Source organism: Amaranthus tricolor, chromosome 8 (genome assembly GCF_026212465.1).
Source record: "Amaranthus tricolor cultivar Red isolate AtriRed21 chromosome 8, ASM2621246v1, whole genome shotgun sequence".
Classification (NCBI taxonomy): Eukaryota; Viridiplantae; Streptophyta; class Magnoliopsida; order Caryophyllales; family Amaranthaceae; genus Amaranthus; species Amaranthus tricolor.
This window is the reverse complement of record NC_080054.1, coordinates 28,160,274-28,187,299: the sequence shown is the minus strand read 5'-3', so window position 1 is coordinate 28,187,299 and position 27,026 is coordinate 28,160,274. Positions and strand designations below refer to the sequence as shown.

The 27,026-nt window shown below is 30.8% G+C and overlaps 4 protein-coding genes across 4 annotated transcripts; 2 read left to right on the top strand and 2 right to left on the bottom strand.

Moving 5' to 3' along the window:
- The first annotated feature begins 434 nt into the window (after nt 1-434).
- On the top strand, nt 435-3,733 carry LOC130821349 (cyclic dof factor 1-like). The gene is made up of 2 exons (XM_057687065.1): nt 435-707; nt 2,129-3,733. The coding sequence occupies exons 1-2, from the start codon at nt 546-548 to the stop codon at nt 3,248-3,250; spliced, it is 1,284 nt and encodes a 427-aa protein (XP_057543048.1). The 5' UTR covers nt 435-545; the 3' UTR covers nt 3,251-3,733.
- Nucleotides 3,734-8,477: 4,744 nt separating this feature from the next.
- LOC130821758 (uncharacterized) lies at nt 8,478-9,173 on the bottom strand. The gene has a single exon (XM_057687541.1). The coding sequence runs from the start codon at nt 9,171-9,173 to the stop codon at nt 8,478-8,480; it is 696 nt and encodes a 231-aa protein (XP_057543524.1).
- Nucleotides 9,174-15,286: 6,113 nt separating this feature from the next.
- LOC130820955 (probable calcium-binding protein CML46) lies at nt 15,287-16,018 on the top strand. The gene has a single exon (XM_057686523.1). The coding sequence runs from the start codon at nt 15,324-15,326 to the stop codon at nt 15,810-15,812; it is 489 nt and encodes a 162-aa protein (XP_057542506.1). The 5' UTR covers nt 15,287-15,323; the 3' UTR covers nt 15,813-16,018.
- A 4,197-nt stretch (nt 16,019-20,215) lies between these two features.
- Nucleotides 20,216-24,052, bottom strand: LOC130820504 (expansin-A10-like). The gene is made up of 4 exons (XM_057685903.1): nt 23,952-24,052; nt 23,686-23,840; nt 22,325-22,613; nt 20,216-21,020 (listed from the first exon to the last, which is right to left on the bottom strand). Coding segments are annotated over exons 1-4 (753 nt in total). The 5' UTR covers nt 23,954-24,052; the 3' UTR covers nt 20,216-20,713.
- Nucleotides 24,053-27,026: the final 2,974 nt, after the last annotated feature.

The following is a 27,026-nucleotide window of genomic DNA, read 5'->3' as shown; positions in this document are numbered from 1 at the left end:
AAATAGGGAGAATTTTATAATTTTATTTTTTAATCTAAAATAGGTATTAAAATCTTAAAATAGGTAATTGAGAAAAATAATAAAGATATCCTAATACAGGCCAAATAGGATAGAAAAAGGTGAATTGTTTGATTGCAAGCCAGCAAGAATGGGCCCCAAATTGAAATGAATAATATAGACAAGAAATGCTAAGATTATGAAGAAAAAGAGTTTGCTGACATGGGCAAAAAAGCAAAACTTATTAGCACTTTCTCTTCCTTTCTTTATCAAAAATGTGGAATCCAAAACTCTTCTCTTAAAGCATTTAAAGATTTACTCCTAACACCCCCACATTAATTTGTGGCTCTAAATTCTCCTTCTTCTTTGATGACTTGGCATTTCAACTTCTATTTCACCCCACAAATTTCTAATTCCTATATATTCTCTAGTCCCACCTTACATTTCCTTAGTCCTCCTTACCTTACCCATTACTACCATCCTTAGAGTTTCAAACAAATAAACAAACTTTTATAAACATTTTTGTTTTCTTGTGAATTGTTCTAAATATGTCACAAAGAAATGATCCTTCAATAAAGCTTTTTGGGAAGATGATTCAATTGGGTTCAAATAGTGTTCAACACCCTTCTGTACTTGTGTCTGATTGTGATAGTACTACCTCTGATCAGAACCTTCTGTGCTCAAAACAGGGCAAAAACAGGGCAAATCAGGTATTTTTCTTTTTGATTTTTAAAATTTCTTTGCTTTTTTGCTTGTATTTTTCAATTCTAGTTGAAACCCATTTTCTAAAGTTCATTTATTTTAAATGGGTTGCTCTTATATTTCTTTAATTTGATCATTTTTGTGGTTTTAAGGTTGTGGAAGTTAAAAGGATTTTGTTGTAGAACAGAGAGTAGATTTTATGATCTCTCCGTAACAATTGTTTGTTTTACTTTTATTTAATCCCCACTTAAAATAAAATATAAAAAGTCACTAATTTGTTTGAGATTTAACAATTGTTTGTTATACTTCTATTTAACCCCCACTTAAAATAAAATATAAAAGTTACTAATTTGTTTGAGATTTTGAATTCCTATGTTGTTTTTTAAAAATTTGTAACAGGTTTCTCTTTACCTATTTTCATTGGTTATATATTTGGTTTTTTGGGAAATTAAAATTTTTTGTTAAACAATCTTCCACCTTTCTTATTTTTAGGAGGAAAAATAGGCATTTCATAACAATTTTGATGTTTTTTCTCAAATTTCAATCCCTTTTCTCCTTTTTGTATGTGCAAGTTTTTTTTTTTTTTTTTTGGGCTACTAGAATCTGATTCCAATCAAAATCTTAGACAGTCAGGGTTTTAACTTTTACTGGTTTATCATGTCTAAATTAACCATAATTGATTTCAGATTTTCTGATCCTGTCTTTATGTCTAACCTTTTGTAACAATTTCTTGGATACATGCTGTATGTCAATTTCTTCATGAACTTTGGTGTTATGAGCCAGAATCAGAAATTTATGATTAAATTCTGTGTATAAATTGATTGATACATCTATGTGCTAGAACAGATTGATGATAGTGTGCTAATTTTTTATGGGCCAAAGATTTTATACTTTTTAATTTGGAATTATAATGGACAATAACAAATGGGTTATGTTTGCTGCTAATGGTCAGTCGGAAACAATCTTTTTGTTCTCACTAACAAGGGTAAGGTTTGCGTACATCTGACAGCCGATGTTTGCTTACTTTAAGTCATCGTAAACAACATCTTTGTTATCACCGATAAGGTTAAGGTTAAGGTTGCGTACGTTCAAATCCGTAAATTTGTCTTGTTGGGAACCACTTAATGACATTAGGGTAATGAAATGTCGTTGTTGTGTATCGTTTGTGATGCATAGAATAGCCTTAATTTCAGGGGCGGAGCAAAATCTAAAAAATTCTAAGAAGGTCCTGTGCAATTTAAAAAATTATGATATTTTTATAACAATTTTGTATCTTTAAATATTTAACATATAGTACATAATTTAATATTGAGGCCTTCAATTTTCTGGTGCGCGGTTAAACATGTTGAATATTGAACATGTTCAGAACCTCCCCTGTTTAATTTGCTAGTTGTATTCAACTAATGGTGTCTCCTTTTGTGTAATTCAGGAAGCTAGTACAGATGATATGAACACCAATCAACAAGGGCAACAATCTTCAGGCTCAGAGTTAGAAGAATCTAAAACCCCAAATAGCCCTTCAACCAATTCTGAAAACCCTGAAATTATTACCAAAAACCTTTCTAATAAAGATGAAGATCATAGTGATCAAGCAAGTAGTAATTCTGAGTCACAAGATCAAACCACACTCAAAAAACCTGATAAAATCATACCTTGTGCTAGGTGTAGTAGCATGGAAACAAAATTCTGTTACTTTAACAACTACAATGTTAATCAACCCCGCTATTTCTGCAAAAACTGTCAAAGGTACTGGACTGCTGGCGGTTCTATGAGGAACGTTCCTGTCGGAGCTGGTAGACGGAAAAGCAAGAATTCCGCGAACTCCCAACACTGTCACTTTGTTATACCAGGAGCTTCTGATGGACTAGTCCACCACATGATTAAGCACAATGGAACATTTGTTGCGTTTGGGATGGATTCATCTCTTGCGAGTCGATCAAAAGTCTCGATGTTAGATGGGTCACAACATACTCTCACAAACGGGTTTTACAAGTCGGAGAATGAAAGGGAATGTGACATTACCTTGTCGAGTTCTAATTTGATTTCCATAGAAAAACGACAACTTTGTAATGATAGCCGAAACCCAATTGCATGGCAATCAGGGTATCCTATATGGGGTGAACACTTAGCAAGACCGAATTGGAACTTGAATTGGGTACCGATTCAATCAATGCACTCTGATCGATCTTCAACAAACTCAAGTCCTAGCTCGAGTTCCCTAGGAAAACATTCTAGGGAGGGTCTAAAGTTGATGCCGTTTTCTAAAGAGAAGGAATCGGAGATTTCAAGGGTCGTAATTCCAAAGACATTGAGGTTTGATGATCCTTCCGAGGTTGCTGAAAGTTCGATATGGACTACACTCGGAAGCAAGAACAATCATATTGGTTCATCTAATGGTAAAGTAGCATTGTTTGGAGGGTCACAACAAGCTAAACAAGTTAACTATGAGAGGAGAACAATCAATCAAAGCATTGAACCATCATCAATGGTTTTTCAAGCCAATCCCGTTTCATTCTCAATGTCCTTGGCATTTAATGAAGTTGCACGGTAAATATAGAGTTAAACTGAGAAATATACCAAGTCATGGTCATGGTCATCAGCCCAACATCCTGCACAAAGACAGCATCCACCACAATATTGTAACAATTAATCAAAAAGAGGAATGTACTAAGGATGAATTGTTATTTGTAACTTAGCAATTTTAGGGAGTTTGTGGATACATGTATATAAGCTATAACTATATATAGGTATGCCAGAAAATGTAGTACAAATAAGCAGAGGCAAGGAACATAGCTTAAACTAAGGCTGTTTTGGCTCCTCATTAGCTAAGAGTAGTCCCCTTCCCCGGCCCTTATGATTTTTTCCTCTCATATTTCTTTTGTACACTAGAGTTTATAATTTATATATATCTATATGACTATATCTGCAAGAATTTATAATTCAGCTTGTTTTGTATAAGATCGTCTCACCATGAAACAAGTCCATATAATTAGCTAATTTCTATAATTAATCACTTTAAGATTGTAAGTGATCATTTGAAGATGATCTCATCGTGATACCGTCTCATTTGAGATTTTGTATTTATAATTTTATACTCTTCATACTAGAGAAATTGTGAGATTTGCTGCAGTTTGGAAAGGTTTTGATCTGTTAGAACAAGTGATTAATACTTGGGGTTTACTACACAAAATTAGATTAGTGCAACGGCCAACGGGCTGGGGCCAAGATCCGACCCTTTATTATGCAAGCTTTAAATCGGCTGAGCCTTTATACTTTTGTATAAAAAAAGTGAAAATATACTAACAGATAAGTTGATGAATATATATAGTATGCAATTAATGTGTTATGTGTAGTAGCAAGTAGCAGTACTTATGTTCATGGCAGCACGCCAGTAGCTTTGTGGAGCAATGCATTGTGGCTAGACTGGCCCGAACTTAAACATTGCTCGTCTAAGCGTCAATAAAACGGGCTATCTATGTAATTTTGTGACTACAGGTAAATTTTGCTAATTTATTCGGCCCATTATCTATTCATGTGTGCCCATAAAAGCTCGAATTTTTGTTAATAAGATTTATACACTATTTTTTGTTCATTAGTCACCTAAGTCCTAACCCACCTAAACCATCCAAATTGAAAAGCTTAACTTGGTTGGCCTTTTTGATTGGATTTCGGCTTGTTTGCCTTAATTTTATCACGCATTTCCTTTAAAGCCAATAACCAATAATTATTTGTCAAACGCGCCCTGAATCAAAATAATTAGCACTCCCTCTAATTCAGTACTAACGTCTCATTTACTTTATGCACTCACTTATTCAATCCTTAATATCTCTAATTGTGCATTATTAAAAATTATGGAAAGTTGATATGAATAATCTTTGCATTGAGTCGAATTAAAAAAAATCTCACATGACTATGTTTTAACTTGTAGATTAATAATAAAATACAAATTAAGAGTAAGAGATGAATATTATCCAAAAAACAAATTGGACATTAGTGCTGAATTGGAGAGAGTATAAATTTAGCAGAATAAAATATATCTTTTCTTATACTACGTCCAATCGTCCATCCTTAGGAATTTGTACCTTTACATATTATATACATTAATCTCACAGGTTCTCTTTCTATCTCTCCCTTAATTTGTCTTGCTCTCATCGAAATTAAGATTAAATTATACTTCCTCTGTTTCATATTAGTTGCAATATTGGCAAAAAGTACTATTCATTCATCACTTTTAATTTATAATTAGTTTTTAATCTATAGGTTAAAAAATAATCAAGTGAGATCTTGTTTGATTCGTCTCATTGCAAAGATTATTAATATAAATTTTTATAATTTTTTATTATACATAAATAGAAATATTAAGGATTGAATTAGTATATTAAACTGCGTAAAAAAGTAAATATTGCAAGTAAATTGTAAAGAAGGAAGTATGTTTTAATCAAGGGAATAAAATAGAAAAACTTCATATTTCTATGTTCCATTGTGAATTGTGATTGCAACATTATATAAAGGGAAAAGTGTTAAAAAGTATCTATTAAAAAATTTTTTTTCAGAAAAGTACCTAATAAATTTTTTTTTTCAAGAACATACCTAATAAAAATTTTCTTTTCAAAAAAGTACCAAGTAACGGCTGGGGTTAAGTTTTCCGTTATCTTTTTTATCCATCTTTAAAAAGAGTACCTAATAAAAATTTTCTTTTCAAAAGAGTACCTAATAAAAATTTTCTTTTCAAAGGACTACCTAACGGTTGGGGATAATGATGTATTTGGTAGAGTTATACTAGGATGGGTTCTTGCTAGTCTCCTTGTAATGGCCAAGCCCTCCACAGTTCTCACACTTATTTTGCTTGAAGTCCCTTTCAACAAAATTCTTGTTCTTCTTCTTTCCATCTCTACCCTCATCAAACTCGGGTTTTCGCTTGTTTTTTGTAGGTCTTCCTGGCATATTTGTAAAAGGTGGAGAAAGAGGCTTATCCAATTGAGAAGTTGGCTAATACCTGTGAGCAGGCATTCAATGGAATGTTGGAGCATAGGTTTTTGTATGTTGGCAATAACAATGTTCTAAGAGTTATATATGATGTTGTGTTTGTATTGGATAATTATGTTGTGTTCTTGGTACTCTTTTGAAAAGAAAAATTTTATTAGGTACTATTTTGAAAAGAAAAATTTTATTAGGAACTCTTTTAAAAAGAAAAATTTTATTAGGTACTTTTTAAAGATGGACACAAAAGATAACGAAAAACTTAACCCCAGCCGTTACTTGGTACTCTTTTGAAAAGAAAATTTTTTATTAGGTATGTTTTGGGAAAAAAAATTTTATTAAATATTTTTTTGAAAAAAAAATTTTATTAGATACATTTTGACATTTTTCCCTCATATAAATTATGGAAATATTGCGAGCAAATTGAGTTTGGGGAGGAATTTTTGTGTTTAAACTTGAAAGAATCAGCAGCCATGAAAATTCTTAACATTAAGGGACAAATCAAAATATAGGTTGCCATTGGATTATAAGTTGCCAACATAACAAATGGCCCACTTGTTATTTTACTCAAATTCTTATCTTTTTATGACAAAATTAATTTTAAAAAGTGGACTGAAAAATCCATGTAGACCCTCACATAACAAGTAGATAAGCTCAAATTGAGTTGTAAAAGGCCTGAAAGCATCTTTCTTTTCGACCACCAAAAAGATTCACTTTAAGTTAATTAATATTAATAGCTAGTATCTTAAGAGAATGTCTTTTTGACAAACGTATTTTAGTCCAATCCATTAAAAATTAATGTCTATTTATCATATTCTTAATGCCTACTTACATTATCTTTAATGTTTACTTATCGTATTTTTAATATCTACTTTCAATATCTTAAATGTCTACTTACATCATTCTTAATGCTTACTTACAATATTGTAAAAATTATATAATGAGTCGGTCCAATTGAAGATGACAAAAATTTGTTTAATACTACCTCCAAACCATTTTAATTGTCACATTTCCTTATTTGGCGAAATCATATCAATTGTCACATTTCTATTTTTGTCAATCTTTTTTTAACCTAAATACCCTTAGTTCACACACGTAATTACGAATATATCCCCATATACCATACTCACCAAAACTAAGTAACTAAATAACCCAACACTAATAATCTTAATCATTCCCTCCCTTTTTTTATACTCCTATTCCTATATACTCTACTAAAATCCTATCTCTCCCTCTCTCATCTTCATCCTTAACGTTTGATTTTTTCTTCATCTTCTTCAATGATCTTCATCTTCATCTCCATTCTTACTTTTTAACTTTTATCTTCTTCATTTTCATTTTTTTTCCACCATCTTTGTCTTCGTTTGAAACCCTAATAATTTTAGGGGTTTTTAAGATCTGGGTTTGTTCTTTACTTTTCTGGATTTTTCAAACATGGCGTCACCAAGGTCTTGTCTTTCTTGGTTGTCTTCGTCCCAAGAAAGTGATCCTACGATTGGACCTCCTAACCCATGGTTCGACTTCTACAATCGCCTACCTCCATCTTCTACGACTTCTGTTGAAACGAATCCTAACTGGGGAAGAAGCATAACTTCTGAAGATGAAGAAATACATGGTATGTTTGATTTACAACTGGATCTTCAAGATCTTTACATTGAGAACTTGCTCTCTTCCTCAGATGAAGAATCATTGGATGATGATGATTTGGTGTTTGATATTGATGTTCGAGGCCCATTTTCTCGTATGGATACATCTTTCCTCTATGACTAATGATGATTTTGTTTATGTGCTTTGTATGGTATGCATGTCTATGTTCGTGTTCTGTTTTTGTTGCCCTATGATTTTTTTTTTAGGGTAAACAGTTGATTATAGCTACAAAATCCCTAAATCCACTTATTTTGCCACCAATCTAGGGTTTTCACTTCATAAGCCACCAAACATTATGTTTAGGAGGCTATGTTCTTACCAGATGTAGGAGGCAATTAGTATGGGATTTGGGTTATTTGTGATGAGTTCAATTTGTTCTCTGAGATGAATTTATTTTCATTTTGTTTTTGAAGCCATCAATAAATTGTTGAATCTGACATTTTCTTCTAAATGTTTACGGTTAAACAACTTCATGATTTAATTTCTACATTGTGTTTAGACCTAAACATTTACCTAACAATGTAACCCAAAAGTGAGTACAAAAGGTAACCCAAAAGTATACTCATGTGTGTCCTATTTACATGTTACTGGTGTTCATGCTGGTGCTGCTTCTGTTGATGTACATGGATTTGGTGTTGGTGCTGTTGTTTCTTTTGTTGGTGTTGTTGCTTCATTTGTTGCTGGAATATTTGGTGCTGCTTTTGTTGATGTACATGGATTTGTTGTTGGCTCTGTGGTTTCAGTTGTTGGTGTTGTTGCTTTATTTGTTGCTGGAATATTTGGTGCTGCTTCTGTTGATGTACATGGATTTGTTGTTGGCTCTGTGGTTTCTGTTGTTGGTGCTGTTGCTTTATTTGTTGCTGGAATATCCGATGCTGCTTTTGTTGATGTACATGGATTTGTTGTTGGCTTTGTGGTTTCTGTTGTGTGTGGTGTTGCTGTTGTTTCTGTGGTTGCTGTTGGTAAATGATGTTGATGGAAAAATGCTTCGTCTTTGATCCCCAAGTAAAATAAAATGACCTCAAATGTAGTTTCATCCACCTTCGCGTCCAGATAACGTATTACCTCATAAATAATTTCCTTTTGTACCCCCGAAACAATGTGGTAGTCTCCCTTCCCTTGCAAGTTTTGATTTGCTCATGCGTGGAATGTCAATCTATACCACCTAGTTTCTTAATAACCTCAACTTTACATGCTTGTAGTATGATCCATACATACTTCAATGCATTTGGATGTAGATTGTTAAATGCTGCACTCACTGTGTTTATTAACTGTGCATAGTTGTATGCTGATTTTTGATGCTGTAACCATTGTATTGACCTAAAGAATCCTAAGTCAAGCACATTCATATCTGGTGAGTTAGGAGGTTGTTGCACTAAGTGGAAGCTAAATCTATCAAGTGTTGCCACCTCTCTAAACACTTCATCATCATCTAAAATGTATGGCTTAGCATTGTCCTGTTGAATGAATACCGTTTTGCTTAAATGTGGTGGCCATTTACTTCTAATTGTTGGTAGTATCTTGTGCACAATCATGTCTCTTGTGTGTACTTTAGTGACTGATTGTATTGGTTTGGTCTGTGGCTCTCCTCTCTTCCTGTGTTTTGAACTTCTTTGTGTTGCCACTTCATGTGTAAAAGGAAATATCCCTATCTTTCCATCAAAAACCATCTCACCTTTACTAGAAAATATTGGTCTTGCAACGGCACACATAAACATGAACTTGGGCACAAATCTTTTAGATTGGATTTCTCTATGTGGCTCTATTTCATCTGGAGTCAAATAAAAAGTTTGTTGTGTCCTTGTAATGTAAAACAACTTTTCATCTATGTGCACTACATTTAACATGTCATTAAATGTGAAGTTGCTTGTTTGCTCATCTAAAAATGTAACTAGTAAGACAAAAAATTAATCTGTCAAGTTTATTTTTGTCTGTAAGTAACGGTTTGATTGCGTTGGTGTGCTTTCGAAAAGCACTTTTTTTTTCTATATGCAAATTGTGGTCTGGCTAACTCCCATGGCCTTTGACAGTGCTGTTAAACTTGTCTTCTTCACTTTTTCAATTGACTTGAACTTTTTTTCATCAAAGGGGATGGTTGGCCTTCCTTTGCTGCCTTTCTTCTTGCTGTTGACAGTTATTGGTACTTGATTATTATTTTTTTTGATCTTGAATCTGTCTCCATATCCTTCCTACTGTCCTCCTATGCACATCGTACTTCTTGGCAATTTCATTGACGACCCCGTGTGCTGGCTTCCCTTCACTGTTTAGTGACAGTAAAAGCTCATTCATTATTTGACTCCTACTAAAATGATTTAGCTCTTTTTTTTTAACCATGAATGTACTTCAATGTGGGTTGGTGGAAATTAATTGGAGGTGCTGATTTCTTTATTCAATGCTTGTATTATATAGATGCAATGATCTTGGTGTTTTGAGGTGTGCTATAGGCGCAAATTTTTTTTTTTAGTTTGGCGCCATTCCACCAAAACTAAGTGTCAACTCTCTAGATTTGTTACATATCTATTGATGATTGTTGGGTTTATTTTTTTTCCAGTTTCATTGATGACTTCTTTTCAAAATCAAAACCTTCAGATTTTTTGTAGCTATTTAATTAATTTTGAACACTAAATGCATACCGTGTTTGTTTTTTTTTTTTAAATCTGAAGTCAACGAAAGATTTAATATCCGCATGTGCATGTGGCGAGAGGGTTGCTCGTTTTCAATTGCCGTTCAAAAAAGGTTGAAGACATCAAAGAAGAATTGAAGACTTAGTTTATTTTATGATTTTGATGGTTTTTGTAATTTATTTGATGTAATTTTTTGTAATTTAAATTTAGTAGTTTAATGGTTTGTTAATTATAACAATCTCGGAAATGTATTAATGTCAATTAATTCTATTGAAAATGTGAAATTTAATTTTCCTTCCAAAATTCAATTCTATCTACTTTATTAAGCAAAAGGAGAAATCATTAACAATTAATCCAATCACTTAAAAATATCCAACAGTCACATTTTCAATAAACCCCACCCCACCCTTAATAACTGTGCCCAAGCAAATGGGACAACTAAAATAGTGTCGAGGGAATATTAATAATGACTTAGGATAAGATTATCTATAATGTCAGTCTCAGTCTTAAGTCAAAACTTCCTAAAGACTATGCTAAGAGATATGCGCCATGACAAAAAAAAAAGGTGAAGTTTGAGTAGAAGTCTCGAGTAGACTTCAAATTTCATCGTAAGGGAAGGGGTGAGCAATTATTGATATGAAATAAGCAGTCGGATCAAATATATTTAAAAATTGTAAATTTTAGTATTTGATATCTGATTCAACTCACGTATTTGGAGTTGATATCCGAAAATATTTGTATTGAACATTTGGTGTCTGTTGCACTTGAGGAAATGGTGATAATTTGAAATCAGATATTTGAAATGTCCAATATCCAAATTTGATCAAAATATTTTATTTAAATAATTTTATGCTTATAAGTACCGTATATCTAAATTCACTTAAAATACGCAGATATCCGAATCTTACAAATATGATATTCGAATCCGTATCTGGTATCCAAATTTTTAGATGATATATTCTAAACGAACTAGAATTTAGAATTGGATATCCTAATATTTAAATTGGAAATTAAATCGAATCATTAAATTTTCAAATCATTTAATAGTTTCACCACCCATAATCTAGGGTGTTAACAATGTTAGGCTTGCAATAAGACTTGCAGTGAACTTTGTTCGGTCTTGCACACATTCTTGATAAATAAAATATATTTCCTCCTATTCATTGATTTAGTGATATTTTCTTATTAGGTGGTTAATTCATTGATTATGTTCCATTTTTATTTTTGTTATTCATTTTTACCCTTTTACCCTTATTACAATAATACAACACATAAATACCAATACTTTTATAAAAAAACTGAGTTTTCCATCAACTTTTAAGTGGTCCCCTACACCTCCTAGTTATTGGTGCAAAAGGATAATGTTCCTAAATCAATGTATAGGAAGGAGTATTATAAGACTCTTAAACTAGGTTTCTAAATTAGTTTAAGTCTTTTATAAATAAAGTTGAGTCTGAGGCCAATATAGAAATAAAGTGTAAAACTAAAAATTACTTATGCAGTTATGTGAATAATAATAATAATAATAATAATAATAATAAATTAAAAAAAAGTATATAAAAGTCAATGAAAAGAAGAGAAAACCATATATTGATATAAGAATTAAAGTTATATATAAAGGAATTATTTTTAGAGTAATGAATAAGACAAACAGGAGAGAGGTAGAAATTGATTGGAAAAGAGGAGGAAAGGAGAAACTCCAAAAAATGACACCATAAAACTTTATATGATTAAAGTAAAAATGGAATTTATACCTTATTTGAGTAAATTGTTTGGTTCAAATCAAATCAAATTATACATTATTGGTTTTGTATTTTAATGTATTTAATTTTGTATTTGGTTTGAATTTAGTATTCAGTAGGAAAATCCAAAACACCCTAACTAATTAGTTGAAATTTATAGTTCTTATTATATATAGCTAAGGCCTAAGAGCATGTCTCAAAAGAAAAGAAAAAAATTAACCTTAAAATTGTATCATTCAATAATCAATTAAAACTCTAAAATTTAGTTAGTTTGAATACATTGAATTTTGAACTTTATGTTAGAATTAGTTACTTAGTTGTTACTACTATAATTTTTTAATAATTAAGCGAATTAGATTTTATGATTTGGATTGAATTTTTTTTTCACAGAATAGTTCGATTTGATTTAGTAAAATTTAACTTGAGTTTGAAGTGAAAAATTTTAAATGAATTTAATTTAATTTAATTCAAATTTGAATCAATCAAAAACCAAAAACCAAACTTACACCCATAATTATAAACATACGTTTATATTTTCAGTTTAGTTGAAATTTTGTTTTTGTCCTAATGAGTAATGACCTTTAAAAGCTAGATAATTATGGGCACATTCACATTGTATTTTTTTCAGAGTGTAGTTCCATTTACACAACATTATTAGATCAAATTAATCTTACTCATCCTTATTTAACAATTTCTATGGACTCTCATATATCTCTCATTAACTTACTTTATAACATTTTTAAAATATTTAGTCCAACAAATTTTTCACCAACTAATTAATTTATTTTAATATTTCTTTATTCAAAATTAATAATAATATCAGAGCCTTAATTTTAAAATATTAAAACTGCCAACATAAATCAAGCTATTTCTCCAAGCAAATGAAAGGTTTTTCGTTTTCTGAAGAAGATTATTATTGCCTCTATTTGCAATCTTATCTATTAGATTTGGCGAGTTAGAAATAACTGTGTTTGGCATGATTTTGTGATTACTCCTTTGCTTGTAAAGAAGGTAAAGCTTGATATTAGATGTAGGATGTTGAGTTTGTATCGCGACTCCCCTCATATGAGCTTCACGTGGTGTAAAAAGCTTTTGGAGTTCTAAGCTCCATAACTTTTGCCTTTTGTGTTGCTCCGTCTCTATATTTGCTTGTTTTGACCTTTTGGTCTGTTTCTGGGGGCCTTGTTCTGTTGCATAGGAAAAGTGGGAAGAGGATACCCTTCCTCGAAGGTGCACCTCATCTTCATACTGATACATGTGTAGGTACTTGGTTGCCCTAGATTGTTTTGTATTGTTTTGTGGATGAATGAAAGCTTTTTTATTTCTCAAAAAAAAACATAAACCAATATATCAATAATGGTGGTCTACATGAATTAAATTTAGGGCCGGTTCTAATGCTATCTGAAGTAGTCGACCGTCTAGGTACCCCAGAAATAAAGGGTCTCAAATATTAAATGGCGCTTTCAAGCCCCGGTTCTAAGCAACAAGTGATTTGTTTGAAAAAAAAATGTATTTGAAGTAATATATATAATGTTATAATAAATTTTGTCTTGAATTATTTGTCTTGAAGCGGAAAAAATTTAATCTTTTAATATAATAAAAAGCCTCATTTTTAAAGACAACAGAAAAGTAAGTAAGATCTCTAAACTCTTTGCTCCGCTCCTGATAAAATTCTTGTAAGGCAGAAAAATATACTAAATAAAAATTCTTTATTAATAAATGATAAATTTCTAAATTACTAGTCAAAAGTAAAAATAAATAAACAAAAATTTGATAACATTTTTACCACGTCAAACACTCCTTATAAGTTTTTTCTAAGACTACAAAACAGTCGACATCGTAAATTCTACTCATATTTGTTCAATGTTTACAAATTTGAACAAAAGAAAAAGAGATGGAAACGGAAACTATTAAAGGTATTCATTTGCGTTATTGGGTTGATTTCGAATTAGCTATTTTAGATCGGTTTGAAATTGAATTTTGCGTCTATATATTTTTTACATAATTATAAATTATATTTGAATCATTAGAAGAAGTTAAGATTTTATTGATGAGTCAAAGAATGTTGCATTTATGATTTTAGTCTAATAACCACTTAATTGATCATTATGGGTATGATTCTGTGAGTTATCATCTTCTCTTCCTCCTCAGATGCTTGTGAGACAAAAATTCTTAAAATTTAGTTAAGAGGGCGAATTGTGGCTGACCTCAACCACACAATACCAAGCTCTGCCTATGTCTCAAACTCAGTTGCTCGCCACTTTTTTCCTTTGTGATTTCACATTATTTCGTCATGCTAAATGAAAATATTGTTTTTCACTTTTAGTGCATATAGAAAAAAACGAAGATATAAATTAGATAGCAGTGATAGCAGTCCAACACTATATACAATCTTAAGTGTAAGTATATAATACTATATCATTTCTATTATTGTATTGTATATAAAATATTAAATCATTGGTATGTCATACTAATTACTTTACTCTATTTATCTTTTTGTTTGTTCATTTTACTTTTTTACGTATTTCAACGTAAATTTTGTGCCTCAATATCTCATAGTACGTATAATAAAAAATTATAAAACTATATATTAAAATTTCTTTGCATTAAGACGAATCTAATATATCTCAAGCCCAGTCAATTAAAGATTAATGCCTACTTACATTATCCTTAATGCTTACTTACCGTATCCGTAATGCCTACTTTTAATATCTTAAAATATCTACTTACATCATTTTTAATACCTAATTATAATATTTTAAGAAATATATAATGAGTCTGCCCAATTATAAAAATGGTCTCTTAAAGAAACCATCTCTCATAAGAATTTATTATAAAATATCTTCAATCTCAAAGAGAGATATGTGAGAAACTAAAAATCAAATTTAAATCTTTTTTAATTTGTAAAATAATACTCCCTCCAATTCACTACTAGTGTCTCATATGCTTTATGCACTTTATCCAATGTACTTATTCAATTCTTAATATCTCTAATTATGTATAATTAAAAATTATAGAAAATTAATATAAATAATCTTTACATTGAGACGAATTAAATTGAAGGGAGTATATATTATCTAATTGAAATAAGACGAAATCCTCACAGTAGTCACTTGAGTAAGGACTATGCCACTAAGCAGTAACAAAAATGATAAAAAATTGACTTGAGACTTAGTTTTCCACGTATAGCTACGTGCCTACGTTTCCTTAAGTACTTTCCAATCAATTCGCCAGTAACTTCATGGAAAGTGTCTAGACGTATTCGGTATTCCTATGTCCCACAAAATTTATCATTTTATTTTATTTATTATATTTAATTTGCTTAGTTTTTATTTTTATTAATATATATATATATATATATATATATATATATATATATTTTCATTTATATACTTAATTATTTATCCATAATAATATTAAAAACATATTGGTTCGTTCTGTAAAAAAAGGAGTCAGCTTCCACGCAATTTACTCGTAAATTACCTACTTGATCCAGTCTGAGACATCAATTCTTCGTTAGTGTACGTCATATGTTCATCTACACTATATAAATATAATGCTAGACTGATCCAAGTAAGCTAAACCGTACCCAGCAAAAGTATTTATTCAATTATCCTTCATTATAAAAAAAATGATTCAAAACATCCTTTCTTTCATCTTTAATGAAAAAATAACTATGTATTTAAGCAAATACTTAAAAACCCTTAAGGCAATTTACTTGAAGAGGTCAAATGGCACTACAAATCATGATGATCAAACGAGCAAAGTCTTAGTAAGTTCAAGTGAGGTTACAATAGTTATGAGACAATTAGGATTAATGTCCGAAAACGATAATAATAAGAATGAGTTTGCGGATGAGATTAGTGATTTAGAGGGATTGTTTGGAGAGGAAGAGCCAAGTTTGGAGGAAATATGGGAAGCTTTTAAGGTATTTGATGAGAATAATGATGGGTTAATTGATCCAATAGAATTAGGTAGGGTTCTTTCTAGGTTGGGATACTTGAAGGAGGAATTAGATATTGAAAGGTGTAAAAAGATGATTAGTTGTTTTGATGGAAATAATGATGGGTTACTTGATTTTAGTGACTTCCTTAAGTTTATGCAAAATTGTTTGTGTTGATGAAATGCAATTTCAATTTCTATAAGTCAAATGGGACTATGTTTAGCAATTATATAGTCTATTCTAGTTTTGTTAGAATTACGGTTATAGTTGTTAGATTGTAATTTGTAGTTCGAAATTAGTCCGCATCTTACTTTATCTATATTATATTTGTAATATACTTTGGTAACCGACATTTGGTTTCTTAAAAATTATGTTTAAGATATATTATAATGATTAAACAATATATGTCATGAGCAATTTGTCAAAAGACAGATAATTATTATTGAACAAAAATTAAATGGAATTTAGTAAAGCCCCATGAATCCAAAACCTAAAAGCATAGACCTAAATTCAACCAGAATCTTTATGGTAAAAAAAAATAAATTCATATCCTTAAATTAAGGTCAGGTCGAGTTTAAACTCTTAAAATCCTAAATTTATGCCATCCCTAGTCAGCACCCTACAACAATGAGCTTTTCCAAAACATTCCATCAAATTTTTATCTCTCCTACCCTTCATCTTTATCACAATCATTCTCTTAATTTTTTGGCAAACATACTTCAATAATTTACTCAATTTGTCAAGTAATAAGAATGAAAGCAATGGACATGCATTAATTTGCTAAAGTCATTTGTATGCCTCCTTTTTTGATGGGTTTGTAGAGTAACATTTCCACAATGTTTTGTAGAACAAAATTTGGCGTCACCTTTTAGAAGTGATAACAAAAGAGTCGCCTACTGCTGGTGCGTCTTCTCAAATTTCGTGTTATAATGATCAAGACTTAATGCCCAAGAGATTGTAGGGGTTTAGTTGTAACCGGTAGCCTTGTAGGTAAGGTTTGGTTATGCTAACTTGTGGAGTTTGCGGGTGATAGGAAATATTTCATACGATAAAAAAATTCTAAAAAGTTAAAATTATAAAAATATGCATTAAGACGAATCAAACAAGATCTCAATTGACTATGTTTTACATTATACATGAAAAAATATATACCAAATAAAATCTGTTACTGTAGCAACTATTAAAATCCAGAGGAAGTATTAAGGTTGACTATAAAAAATGATTTTGTCAGTTTTTTGGTTGGTTCTTGATTTTTGATTAGTTTGTTAGTCAACCACCAAAAAACATGTTTAGCAAATAATTATCACTCGAATCAAAATATTGACTTTTAGGGCACGGTTGGATTGAGTGTAAATATTTAAAGGGTAAATAAAAGTAAAAAAGAAAAATAAAGTTAATTAAATAAAAAATTAAAGGAATTTGATTGTTAAAGAGGTAGATGAATTAGTTAGAAGGTAATGAAAACGGATAAAACAACAATTATTTCACTTATATTGGGGTATAAATTTACCCTAGGGAGGGTGGGGAACTACTTTCCTCAAATGAGGGAAATCATCATCCTTTTTTGTTCCTTTTTTTTGTTTAATCTCATTCTACATCTTTCACAAGCATTTCAATTACTTCATTTGCACATTCACTTACTTTTATTTCACTAGTTTAACTTTTTTTAAACCTTAAATATTTATACTCAATCCAAGCAACTATTAAAAAAAAATATTTATAATACCTTTTCATTAATTTCTAACTTTTTAGCCTATTTTTCTCTTAATAAATTTACCAAACATTTTTCAATGAACGTAGGCTTATATCAAACTTGTAAATTAACATAAAAGTCAGTCTCGCTCGTTCATCAAACCAAATAATAATTAATCGATTGCCATAGTTTCATGTTTGCAACCACAAACCCAAGGACTAAAACAAAACCCTGTTAGTTGGTTATTTATCTTTTTGCTGAAAATTTGAAATGTAAAAGTGAAAAAAAAAATGAACCAAATAAATCAAGTTTTAAAAATATTCCAAAAGTAAGCGTGAAAATTCCAAATTAGAGGTTTGGAGCTGTTCGCAGTTACTAACTGCGAACAACCAAATAGGAAAAAAATAGTTGTTCACAGTTACTAACTGCGAACAACTATTTTGTCCTATTTGGTTGTTCGCAGTTAGTAACTGCGAACAGCTATGCTGCACAAATACGCGGATCAACTTTCTTTTTTCCCATTTTTTCCCTTTCTCAAAACCCTACCTTCACACTCGATATCTCCCTCTAAAACCATAAATTCAATCCATCAATTCTTGCATTCCTCTTTCAATTTGGCACTTCAAAATTAGTGTGGGATACTCTAGCTTGCTCAAAGATAAACTTGTATGTGGTTTTTTTTTTGTGTATATGTAATTTTTCAAGGTTATAATCAAATTTGCTTATTTTTTCAAATGTAGGTTACTAGTTGTTAAATCAAGACTCTTCTTAATTATCCATAAGTATTGAAGGTAATTTTTAATTGTTTTTATTGTTTTATGTTGTTTTTTTGAAGTAATGTTGTTGAATTAGTTGAATTCAATGTTGATAATATTATTAGAAATGTTGATGTTGGTATTAGAAATATTATTTATGAACTTATGAATTGATTTATTATTTGGATTTTATGTGTATTATATATGTATGAAATTAGTTACATTATAGATTTTAATAATTTTTAGACCAAAAAAGATTATAATCAAATGAATATAATGTACTTGTATGGGCATGAAGTTGATGATGATGTTGATTTTCTTTGTATTAATGTAGAAAATGACATCATTTCGCGTGACTATAGTATGTTTTTGGAATTGTTGTATTCGAGAAAGTAGTGGCGAAGTTCATTATGTTGGGGGAAGACGTAAGTTGTTTGCATGCAATTCGAACATGAATTTGAAACACTTTAAACGTTTTATATATTCTAAGATTGGATTGGACCCTACTAGAAGTACCGTAAATATAAGCTTCAAATATGACATGAGTGGAGAATTGCTTGCCTTTCCTGTTGAGGATGATGAGGCTATAGATGCTATGTGGGAGCATTCAAAGTCCACCCAAATTCCTTCTTTGGAGTTATACATAGAAAAAGTACCCATAGGGAATGTAGTTGCTAATAATCCTACTCATACCCCTATGCCTATATTAAATCAGGAAACTCCTAATCCCTTCGTTTCTTCCGCATCTTGTACTTTTTCTCAACCCCCTAGGAATCAAGTTCCAATTGATTCAATGTTTAACTTAGGAGAAATTGCAGAGATAGGACCTTAGGATGATGGAAATGAGAGTAATGAGCTCATTGACGATCCTTTTGAGGACGATGTGGATGTCGATGAGGATCCGCTAGCAAATGACATGACCCTAGGCAACATTCCTATAATCATTCCTCTTACACCTTATGTCCTATGTCCATCTTTAGACGAGTATGAGGTGGACAACTCATGGAGGACTTCGGATTGTGATACCACATACACCGAAGACGGAGAGTTTGAGAAGGGTATGATGTTTGATAGTAAGAAAGTGTTGTTGGAAGCTATTAGAGTGTATCATATTTGCAGAAAGTGGAGTACAGAACGGAGACCTCGAACCAAACTGTCCTTACCTTGAAGTGTAAGCCGAGTTGTTCGTGGAGACTTAGGGCTACGTTTGATTCTTATTTATCTTCATGGCGTATTGTTACGTATAAGGGTAAGCATGGTTCTTGTGTATTGGGTAGTGACACTATTTCGGCTGGACGCATTCATCTGACATCTTCTGTCATTAACAATGTCATTAGAAATTATGTTGCTAAAAACCCATCCATTAAGGTATCTGTCGTACGGCAAATGGTTAAAGATCGTTTTGGTGTGGATGTGAATTATAAGCGAGCGTGGTGTGCAAAGCAACAAGCCTTGTTGTCCATTTACGGGACCAGGGAAGGTTCTTACTCACTCCTTCCACGCTTTTTAGAAGCTTTGCAACATTCCAACCCGAGGTTAGTAGTTGAGTGGTATTTTAAGGAGAACAATGACACGGGTGTATATGTCAGACCTAATATTAGGACCTTCGAACGTGTCTTTTGGGCCTTTAAACCTTGCATTGAAGGCTTCAATTATTGTAAACCTCTTATCGCCATTGACGGCACACACTTGTATGGTAATTATCGTCATACCTTATTGACTGTCATTGCCCAAGATGGTGATAAGGGAATCTTTCCATTAGCCTTTGCCTTGGTAGAGAAGGAGAATATAAGTGCATGGTCGTGGTTCATAGCTCGTATTCGTAAGCATGTCACACAGAGGATGGGTTTATGCGTAATTCCTGATACACGCGGGTATTTTAGCAACCATGGAAGAGCCAGAGCGACACCCGCTCTTACTACCGTAGGAGGTGTAGGAGACCAACTCAGTTGGATAGGGTAGATGAGGGTCGTGAGCGTTAACGTTTAACTTTTGTGTATTTAGATCGACTATATATATATATATATATATATATATATATATATATATATATATATATATATATATATATATATAGACAAATTAACAAGATAAATCAATAGTAACTAAAAAGTAAATGAGACTATTAGGTAGAATAAGGCGGATTATATTGGAATTTCATTAAAGTAACAAACCTCATTTATAACCTTAGATTCAAACTGCAAATTGCAAGATTATTTAACTAGTTCTTTACATCGAAACTATCAAACTGCATAAGGACTCCTAAAAAGGAAAAAAAAAAAAAATTGGGTCACAAAAGTATCCTAAAAACATGGGTAACTTGAATTTAAGAGGCTTCATATATAAAATAAGCCTCATATCCCATCTTAACCCCACTACAAAGAGCTCTAGTTTTGTAACTATGTAAATAAGCCCTATATTTTTGTTTAATTACTTACTCACACCAACACTAAACTTATGTTTTGATAACTAATAAAACCGAAAGAATATTGAAAGTTCTTGTACTTTTAAGTTAAAATGGTGCTATTTTAGATAGACAAATAATATTCATAAAATTAGAGGCTTAATTCCTTTATGATAAGGCGAACGGACTAAAAAGTCATTTTGCAACGAAATTAGTAATTTTTTTATCAACGGAATTGGGCACCAGTGTAGGTTTGTCCAAAAGACCAATTAGGAGGAGCAACATTGTAAGACACAACAGTACGACCATCACTAGTGGTGACCTTAAAAGAGAGGGATTGTCCGTTAAGATAATTGTTGCTTTGCCAATTTTGCCCCCAATTTCTTGACATGGCTTGCCATCCTGTTCTTGACCCTTTGATTGCAACGGCATGAACATCTCCTGCACCTGCCACGTTGGTGATTAAAACCAAGTTGAAGTAGGAATGTCCATTGACTGTGAACCTTATTCCTCCTTTTCTCCTACAAGGAACCCTATAACACAAAAATAAAAAAACATCACATAAATTTTTAAATGAGACAGTTTCAAAGTTAGATCATTTCTGTTGAACTGACCTGACCGATTTATATATAGTGTTTTGAAGTAATTACTTACAATTATAAAGTGATTAATTAAAGAAATTAATTAATTATATGAGTCTATCTCATGATGAGACAGTCTCATGCAAGAGGAGTTATAATCATTAATTCAGTGCACATAAACAGATTTTTAACATTTTTATTGTTGATTGATTATAAAAATCACCACAATCATTTTTTATTACTAATAAAAATTAATGGTTAATTTGGGATCTGTTAATAATATACTCCAACAAATACTTATTTAGATTGCTTGATCATAGAATCGTGATAATTGACTTTAAAAATACACCACTATATAATTAACCGGAAATAGGAAATGTAAATTTGAAAAGTACGATATAGTTTCAACTTTCTTGTGGTTTTAAAAAATAGGACCACCAATAAAGCTTTACTCTTTCGTTCACGTTTATTTGTGTACGTTCATTCAAGCCAATAGTAAATCTAAAAATACAACTTTTCAAAAGCCTTAGTGATTAATGAAACAAACTTTCTTAAACACACTTCCTTTATCATCAAGAAATATACCCAAAAAATGCAATCAAAAAAAGTGAGAACTTTAGTTCATGGATTACTTGTCATGATGATATGACATAGTCCAAATTTGTCTAATAAACTTAATGGATAGCTACAATAAGTTAAAAACTATAACGAGTTTAAAATGTTTGTTAACATAAGGTGGACTAAATATTTATTTCTACATGTTTGTTGAACTGATATGTTTGTAATATTTCTGTATTATAATTCTATATTATACTATTTAATATTAATAAGATTTTATTTAAATGACTTGGATATTGGTATAAACTATACATATGATCAGGCGTAGAATTCCAAACAGTAAAATTATTAAAGTATATAAATATTTATTTCTACATGTTTGTTGAACTGATATGTTTGTAATTTTTCTGTATTATAATTCTATGTTATACTATTTAATATTAATAAGATTTTATTTAAATGACTTGGATATTGGTATAAACTATACATCTGATCAGACGTAGAATTCCAAACAGTAAAATTATTAAAATATATAAATATTCTGAGGCCTAAACTAAGTTCTCTGATACCATATTCAAGAATCAATTCAGTAAAAAGTTTAAGCTGATGGATGAGGGCTTTAAGGCTTCAAGATATGTACATTATATTCTCAAATAATTAGAAAATGATAATGACAAAAAAGGTTATAAAGATTTGACCTTCTGTATAGAACAGGAATGATACCAGCTCTGTACTGAGCAATGTGCTGAAAAATAGGCTGAGAAAGATCAAAATGGTGAAGGGGAGGATCACAGCATCCTCCTGGTGGGCAGAAGTTAGTAGCAGTCACTGTAATTGTGCCTGGAAGACACCATTTTGGGTCATTTGTGCACCTTATTTGGTAGCATGATCCACAGGCCAATCCATTGTTGAACAATGCTGTGCTTAATGCTGCTGTGTTTGTACCATATCCTTGACTGTATAAATTTCCATATCCACATGCTCCTCCTATATATATCCTCACAAATTTTAAATGTGGAAAAGAGAAAATTTTAGGGTTTATACATATTTTCGCCTGAGTGGCTGGTAAATTAATTTAATCGAACCAATTTACTTGTCACTTTACTAGTTTAAGAAGTTACGAAGAATAAATTTTGATAGATTTTAACTTTTTTAAGTGGAAAATGAAGTAACAACTTGTAAATTATAATGCACACTAAATTATATTTGTCCATTTTTTAATGGATCGAAGTCAAAATATATATAGTTTTTATACTGAATAATAATAATAATAATAATAATAATAATAATAATAATAATAATAATAATAATAATAATAAATACTTCTATACTATTCGAATACTAATACAGGTCAAGTTGATAATTAACGTTTAATTGTTTATTACTAAAAATTAATAAAAAAAATTACGTAGAATAATCTAATATTTTCATGATTTTCCTACAATAATCTCACATATTGATTAACCATAAATAATCCCAATTTTAGGGGTATTTGCCTAAAGTGAACTTGGGTAGCCTGATGACCTACTATAGTTCGTAATTCACCAAAAAAAAGTAAACCGAAAATTAATTTAAAATTAAAGAAAAATTTTAAAATTTTACATAAAAAAATCATATATTTTTTTTTTTGACATTATATTTTTATTTTATTTTTTTTAAACATAAAACTTGCTATAGCAAATCATTCAGTCACCAGGTTTACTCTAGAAAAATACCCCTTAAAGTTAAGATTATTCATGGTTAATTAATAAAAAGAATCATTGTATGCAAATCATAAATAATTTGAATTATTCTAAATAATGTTTCAAAAAAATTATATTAGGAATAATAAAAGTAAAATTGTGTATATATGACCGATAATTTTTTGTTTGGCATCCATTTAAAAATTTCGGTACGCCATAGAACTTTGTTCTTAACGTACATTGCTAAATTATTCCTCGATCCTTTGATAATTTGTTATTTAATACAATTCAAGAATAAAGCTTTTTAAAATGTCTATGTTACAAATTTATTGGGACATAGGAAGTATAATATATTGGCACATAAGATGAATGCATACCCATAGTGCCAGAAGCATCACCACCACCATAAAAAGTGGCATGAGCATTAACCCATCCTTCTCCACCACTATAACCACCATGTCTACCATATGCTTCAACAATAGAGAACAATGTGAAGATACCCATCAACAAGACTTTTAAAGCTCCCATGTTCCTGCAATATTCAAGCCAAAATAAAACATTTATTATTTCTATTAAATTTTGAAAATGGGGAAAAGGGTTACATTTTATGGCATTAAAGGATGAGAGTGAGAGGAGTTATTACATGTTGAGAAGGAAGAAATTAGAGGTTTCTTAGAAAGAGAAATTAGAATAAGAGTAGTTGAGATGAAGTGAAATAAAAGGAATGAAAAGAGGGGAGAATAAATAGAGTGTTTGAGGATGTAGGGACTGTATTGCTAGGATTAGTTACAAAGAGACTCACTGACACAAAGATGCTTTGTTGGGTCCAAGAAAGGGAACAGTTGTAGTTAATTAAGTCGTTAGGTAGTTCACTAAGTTAGTTAGGTGCAATACACTTATTTCTATCCTCACTAGCTCTCTCAAACTAGATGGGCATTGCATTGCCAAGGGTTGGCAGGAGCTATTCACTAGAGTTGTTGACTACTTTGACCTACTGAAAGTATTGATCAATAGATTTTCTATTTGATAAGTAAGTTGCTTAAGCAGAGTCTTATGGAGAGGTTGGTAAAAATTAGTGCTTGTTTGTTGGCTATTTAATAACGTTTCAATTAGTCAAAAGTCAATGAGTGTTTGACCAAACAACGTTTTGGTTTTGACTTAAGTGACCTTTTTAACTGACTTAAAAAGTTAAAAGTCATTTACCAAATATTCTTTTGAGTGTATGACCAAACAAAAAGCAAAAACAAAAAATTAACGATAATTCAATGAAAAAATTATTTGTCAAACACACTCAAAATAAAGTAATAATATGTATGGGCTAAATTAAAAAAAAGGTCTAAACCTAAAAATACAAGGCTCGAAGTGGATAATTATGCTAGGCTAAGCATGAGAATTGAGAAGAGGCTTGGACAAGCCAAAAGAGGAATTGAAGAAAAGGACCTAAAATTTCATTTTGGTGGTAGAAGTCCTATGACAAGTCGTTACGGGTTTGGGCTTCATGCATGATGATTCATTGTGACTCTTGTCTAGCTTTCATGTTGCTTTGATTTGGCACTTAAGCTATGTTTGTGGATCTTTGGGTATTATGCCTTATAGGGCTCCACTTATGCCACTTCTGTCTTGTTTATTAATTTTGGTTTTATAATTGTTTTTATATTTTTTTTATCATGTTAATAAGCTAAATGTTTATCTTACATTGTGGTGTACTCTTGTGTTTTTTATCTTCTTTGGTATTGTTTTGCTGTGTTGGTTGTTTTCGGGCCGAGAGACTCTTAGGCCACATCTTTCTTATTAGGTATGATTTGACGTCTTCTATATCCATCCTCAAACCGGACAAACAAAAGGAAACGAAAAAAGTAGACTTTTTTTTATGTCCATTTAATTTTAAAGGAAATTATCAATGGTACCCCTAAATTTTGGCACTTTATAAATGGTACCCCTAAATTTTTTTATTATCAATGGTACCCTCATATTATTGAGCGTCTTATAATCATAACCTTTTTTAACTTTTTCTGTTTAATATCCTCCAAAACCGTTAACTTTTTTTTCAATTTAAAAAATAAAAGAAAAACAAAAAAGTTAACACTTTTGGATAATTTAGGACGGAAAAAGTTAAAAAATGTTACAGATATAAGATGCTCATTAATACAAGATTACTTTTGATAATGAAAAAAACTTAAAACTACCATTAAGACATTGATAAAGTGTCAAAACTCCATAGTATCATTAATAATTTCCGATTAATAAATGCTTCTTCTGAGAATAACATGGAGCAGTACTAGAGTGATGATAGTTGACTATTTATAAAACATTTTGTTGTTGTGTTCCCATATATAAGAAGCAGTTCACATTCACTGCTTACACATTACCATCTATTTTGAAATTTCATATGGTAGCATCGAACTTTCGTAAAATATCAGTAGTAGTATTTTTGTATGATTTTTCCACATGATAATATCCGGTTTATAGCTATCTAACTGTCGTAGCATTTCCCGTTCAATTATTGTCAATTTTCATTTAATTCACCATTTTGACGTTTCTACCCTTATTAAGTGTTGGTTATTGTCTTTATAATTTGCCTTAAACATTTGAGAGCATTGATGAATTAAACGGGGAGTAAAACTTCAAAATGGTAAATTAAACATTTGAGAGCATAAAAATAATTTAGGACAAATTATAAAGACAAGAATCAACACTTAATAAGGGTAGAAACGTCAAAATGGTGAATTAAACGGAAATGGACAAGAATTTAACGGAATATGCTACGGCAGTTAGATAAGGCATAAATTATATGCTACCATATAAAAAAATCTTACAAAAATACTATCACTAACATTTTACAAAAGTTCGATACTACCATTTAAAATTTATCTTAATTTTTTTGCCGTCTATTTGCCTGCGTTAGAATATTTATTTGATGGAGCCGCTTATAAAGACCATGACCAGTATAGTAATAGCTATTAATGCAAATCTTCCCCGGTGATTCGGTGGGGAAAAACTTTATTTATATATCTGAGCAAACTAGTCATCTAAGGTAGCATTAGAATAAAAGTGTTTAAAATAAACTTGACGATTTGATGTTTATCTGACTTTGTAATTGAACCCGGCTTAATACTATTTCAAAATGAATGTAAAAATATGTAAAAATCAATTTAGACACAAGAAGCAATTTTATGTCGACCAGAAACACTTGATTCGAAATTGATTCAAAACAAATAACTCGAAATCGATCTAAAAAACCCGACTCAAAATCGACCCTTAAAATCTAACTTGAATTCAACCTGAAAAACCTGACTCATAATTGACCCAATGACTCGAATGAACATTTATAATTGAGAAAATATAAATGATATGCATTTATTGTTCACCAAATACCTACTTCCTCCGTTTCATATTAGTTGCAACATTATGAAAATTGACACTATTCATTCATCACTTTTAATTTATGATTAATTATTAATCTATAAGTTAAAACACAGTAAAGCGAGATCTTGTTTGATTCGCCTCATTGCAAAGATTATTAATATCAATTTTTTATAATTTTTATTATGCACAATTAGAGATATTAAGAATTGAATTAGTACATTGGATTACGCGAAAAAACAAATATTGCAAGTAAATTGTAACGGAGGAAGTATTAATTTTTTTTTTAAGATTAAAATTATTATTTTTATTTATCAGTTAATCATCAATTATCACCTCATAGAGTAAACTAACT

Coding starts and splice junctions, on each gene's coding strand:
- LOC130821349 (XM_057687065.1), top strand. CDS start 546: ATGTCACAAAGAAATGATCCTTCAATAAAGCTTTTTGGGAAGATGATT. Junction 708..2,128: donor GCAAAAACAGGGCAAATCAG/GTATTTTTCTTT, acceptor TGTGTAATTCAG/GAAGCTAGTACAGATGATAT.
- LOC130821758 (XM_057687541.1), bottom strand. CDS start 9,173: ATGTTAAATGTAGTGCACATAGATGAAAAGTTGTTTTACATTACAAGG.
- LOC130820955 (XM_057686523.1), top strand. CDS start 15,324: ATGATTCAAAACATCCTTTCTTTCATCTTTAATGAAAAAATAACTATG.
- LOC130820504 (XM_057685903.1), bottom strand. Junction 22,614..23,685: donor TGATGCTTCTGGCACTATGG/GTATGCATTCAT, acceptor GGATATATATAG/GAGGAGCATGTGGATATGGA. Junction 21,021..22,324: donor ATTCCTGTTCTATACAGAAG/GTCAAATCTTTA, acceptor TTTGTGTTATAG/GGTTCCTTGTAGGAGAAAAG.